The 4,651-nt window shown below is 55.8% G+C and overlaps 1 protein-coding gene across 1 annotated transcript in view; it reads left to right on the forward strand.

Annotated features, from left to right (window-relative positions):
* Positions 1-4,651, forward strand: part of LOC102424533 (tetraspanin-11) — a 54,924-nt gene that overhangs the window by 27,156 nt on the left and 23,117 nt on the right. The window contains 1 exon segment of the mRNA XM_014462050.2: positions 4,334-4,374. Coding sequence (XP_014317536.2) covers positions 4,334-4,374 — 41 coding nt within the window.

Genomic DNA, 4,651 nt, shown 5'->3' on the forward strand with positions numbered 1-4,651 from the left:
TATTGGAGCAAAGAAACGCACTAAGCTTACCCTTACTGACCTACTGCACTCTGATATGTTCTCTTCTATTTTGTGGTGCTTGGTTTGTTTTGGGGGTTTGTTTTTTAGGGCAGGTTACAACCCACCACAGTTATTTCACAGCCCTGACCCCCTAGGCCTGTGTGCTTGGCCTCCAGGCTCTGTTGCCTCCAGCTCCAAGTCCTACACTTTCCTGCCGTGTCTTTTGGGGGCACACAGGGATTAGCGTTCCAAAGTTTGAGAAACGCAGAGCAGTGGGATGGTGGGAGCAGCCATCACCTCCACCTGGATGAGGCACGACTCAGGTGCCAGGGACCATGCACCAGGCAGGGGGTCTTGATGAGACTTTAAACCAAGTCTCCACCAGCTGCCATTGTAGCATAATTTGAAGGTTACAAATAATTTTATACAACCGAATTGTTCTCACAACCACTCTATAACTATCTTCATTCCCATTCTGTAGATTATAAAACTGAGGCTCGGATGATTGGCAAAGTTCTATGTCAATTCTGGGTTTTTGACTCTAAGTCCGGTACTCTTCCCATCTCCACAGACCACTGACCCACAATCACAGCCTTAGTCCCACTGCTGTGATGCTTGTGTGGAATTTAAAAATGTCCCCAAAGTTCAAGGTTGATGGAGCAATCAAGGACGGTAGGGGCATTCAGACATGCAGAGTATAAATAATATAAGCAAGACTTAAGCAGCGTCACAGTGGACACCTATTTCCTGCACCTAAGCTCCACCCCACCTCTGGACCCCTACCCCCCACATTCAACCCATGCTTGAGCCCCCACCCTTCACCATCCCCTGTCCCTGACTCCCACCCACCGCCTTGCACTTCAATTAACCCCGTGTTGATCATGACCATTTCATTGAGCAGGAGAGGCTCCTTGGCTACAGCTCTGCATCAGAAACCAAAATGCCAACTCTCGTGCCTCCTTCATGGCCCGAGACAGAAGTGTGACCCACGCTTTCCTATGTGGCTTTTCTTCCCCCTCCCATTTCCTACTCAGCTCTGCACAGCTCCCTGCAATGTTGTTCTCTAATTTATTATTTTAATTAGCTGCCTGGCTGTGTTAACCATCAAAACTTTTCCAACCTCCCAGGAGCTGTGCCAGGCTGTGAGAGAGCTGGGGACCCTGCGGCTCCCTGGCCTGGGGCGGCTCCTCTGCTCTGAAGTCCTGCCCGGGCATTGGCAGAGGCCACTGTGCTTCCTGTGGGGGCTCCGCCTCCAGGAAACCTGTGGGCTCCCTTAAGGGGGACATGGGTCAGGACAGGAAGCAGAGGTGCTGGGGGACTCATTCCTGGCCAGGGGAGTGAGGGGGCTGGAGAGCATCCACACAGCCCCCCAGGACCCCTAGGGGCCACTGGTAGGAAAGAGCCTCTGCCCGCTTTTTACAGAGGCTACATAGACCTTCACTTGGTCCAGCCTCCTCCCATGGAGCAGGGCCCTGCCTGCCTCCCAGGCATGTCATCAGAGAAAGACCGGGTGAGGGCCCGGGCTTGGTGTTTCTGCTGTGCTCCTTCTTAGGGTGCTGAAGTCACAAGCCCCCCAAGGTGTTCAGGGCATCTCTGCCTCTGGCCGTCAGGCTGCTGGGGGACAGGCCCACACTGGAGGACAGGCCCATACTGGAGGAGGACGCACATTTGGTCCGCACAGGCCATTGCCGATGAGACCAGTCAAGGATGAAGCCTGTGGGAACAGCTCTGAGCTGCCCTGCTGTTCTCAGGGACTCCAGGCCTGGCTTGGCCCAGACACCAGGTGGCTTGCTTCATGCAAAGGAGCTCTGTGTGGGTCAGCAGCCCAGCTGGCAAAGCAGGCACTAAATCGGACGTGAGGTTCTGAGTTCTAGTCCCCTCTCTTCCTCTCGCTAGTATTGGCAGCTTGGAGCGTCACCCTCTCTCTGGGCCTTGGTTTCTTCATCCAGAATATAAAAGGGGTTAGACGTGATTCTTTTCCTCTATTCTTCCCTCCTTCCTGCCTCCTCCCATAGGGAGTTACTGGGCATCTATCTACCATGTGTAGCACGCTGCTGGGGATGCTAAATGAATGAGATTTAACCAAGAGGCTAAAAGGAGAGAAGATAAAGTAGCAAATACAGCAAATACGCTGTGATGAGTGTAACCATAGAAACCTGCCCCAGGCATGGAGCTAGTAGGGAGGACAGAATGATTCGCTCGCTGGGAGTGGGGCCAGCAATGGCACCCGGCAGGTTCAGAACGGGCTTTGAAAGAGGAACAGGCAATCTTGAGCTATTTCCCAGCTCAGCAAGTCCCAAGAGATCTGCTCTTATTATAAAGGTGGATGCTTATGGGGGAGAGGGGGGCGTAGTACTGATGTATTTCATCAGGGGCTCTTTAAAGTCCAAGAGCCAAGAAAAGAATGCCTTGCGTGGAAAGCTTATCCTTGAAGATTCAGCGCAAACAGAGCTGGTGCCAAGGCCACGGGAACACGGGGCAGCTGGGAGAAGAGCTTGCCAGGTGCCGGCAGGTGTTGCTCATTAATGAGGTGGAGAGCCGTCCCTAACACGAGCTCACCCACGGTCCCAGGGAAGGAGTCGGGGTGGTTGGAGTGCGGTCCCCCACCCCCACCCCCGCCCTGCCAGCGAGGGCTCAGCATACACCTCAGGGCTGCAGCCCTGGCCTCAGCTGACCGGACTTGGGAATGAGGAGCCTTGCTCAGCCCTGGCGCCAGGCCCCTCCCCAGCCCCACACAATGGGAATCACCTCATGCTTAGGTAGGGTCTTCCCACCCAGTCACCGGCAAGCAGCATGGGGCAGGACAGTGTCAGCGTGGGCCCCACACTGGCACGCTGCCTGGTAGGAGTAGGTGCGCAGTGGGTGCCTGATGAAAGAGAAAGTAGGGGCGTTCAGCTGCATTAAGAACTCATGGGTGCTGCCCAGCCATTCCAAGCGCTTCCTAGCGACCGGCAGAAAAGCCCACTCCTCTCTGAGACTCAGACTCCCCATGAAATTAAAAATGGCCAGAAAGCAAGGAAGAGAATTAATAACGTTGCCCCAGAACTCAGCCTGAAGAGGCAGTGGGGGCAGCACACGGCGTTATGTCCCTGGCCCTCTGCACAAGTCCCATCCGCGAGTCCACCCCACTGGGGTGGCTCCTGTGTGCCGGCCCTGTGCGGGGCTGGGGATCCTGAGGGGAGCGTGGTGCGGCTCCCTCCCATGCTGAGAGCTACACTGGAGGCTGAGGAACTCCCCGGCCCAGGGCCAGAGGCAGGAGAGAAAGGGCAGACAAAAGAGAAAGGCTGGAACTCGAGGAGAGATGAGAGAGCCCAGGCCCAGAGAAGCCGTGTAACTTGTCCAGATTCACACAGCCAATGGGGGAGCTGGGACTCGGGCACCGGTGGTTGGCCTCGTCCCCACTCTACTCTGTTATCACAGTCAGTGGGCACCTGCAGTGCTTCCAGGAAAGCAAATACTCATTCATAGTAACTAAAGCCCAGGTGAGGAGGAAGGGAAGTAGCAGAAGACGGAGCCAAAAATCAGGCTAAGCTGGATCTAAGGGCCTCGGGGCCATTCTGGGCTTTGGGCTTCGTGCTCGTGCTCACGGTCTGGGACCTCAAGTGCTTTGTCACCGGGATGCCTGCTGGTTCAGCACAACAAGCTGGCCCCTGGGTGGAGCAGCGGCCAGGAGGCAGGTGTGGGGTGGGGGTTGGGGTGGGTGCATGCCAAACTGGGCAGTGCAGGACATGGCGGGGCTCAGTGGAGGGGTGTGGTTAGCACCTGACCATCCCTGCAGAGGAGGAAGTCCGTAGGGACCCAGGGGCTCTGGTCTGGGTGGGCAGTGGTGCTGTCAGTGAGACTGCCCAGGGGAGGAGGAGCGTAGATGACAAAGTGTGGTGGTGAAATGGTGAACACACATCCTGCCAGAACCCCTGCCAGCCCAGTGTGGTGCTTGCACCAAGAAGGTGCCCAGCAGATGCTGCCATGAGCGAGCTGCGCGGCCCCCCTGTGCCTCCCCTCGCATGAAGGCAGAGAACTCTCCTCCCAGGGGCTCCTGACCCCTGCACCACCCACTGGTCCTTTCCCCGGTCCCAGCACAGAAACTTTTCGGTATCCTGACAAAGAAACGTCCTGCAGTTACTCTACACTCCCCGCCTGCTTTTCTCCTGTCTGCTGCCTGCTGTCTGTCAGGACTCTGGCTAATCCTTCTCCCGGATGACGTGAGCAACTTTTTGGCAAAGTTCCTTTTCTATAAATGGGAGGTTTCTGAAATGACATGGCATGGTGACCTGCCTGCCTCCCTGGCCTGCCTGTGTCTCTTTGGTAAGAAGGCCAGCCTCACCCTCTGCAGCGTATCCTAGCTAATCGGCTATGGGCTCTGGTTTTGAAAATGTAGCTAATATTCCACAGAAAATCAACCCAGTTTCTGTAGAGTCTGATACTGTTGGATCAACTCTGCAAATAGCTGTTGAAATAGCTCTTTGGGGTCAGGTCTCTCCCCTCCCACTCTGTCCTCCTCTCAGTCCCCCCCCCCCACCCCCCGCCTTGCTCGTTCTGCTGACGGGGCCCTCTCCACACAGTGGGTGAAAGCCATGAGCCCCTGGCCCAGAAGCATCTTGCTGGGGGTGTATTGGCAGAAGGTTGTTCCCCTGGTAAGTAATAGGGACAT

The sequence above is a fragment of the Myotis lucifugus genome, unplaced genomic scaffold, assembly GCF_000147115.1.
Source record: "Myotis lucifugus unplaced genomic scaffold, Myoluc2.0 scaffold_167, whole genome shotgun sequence".
Lineage (NCBI taxonomy): Eukaryota > Metazoa > Chordata > Mammalia > Chiroptera > Vespertilionidae > Myotis > Myotis lucifugus.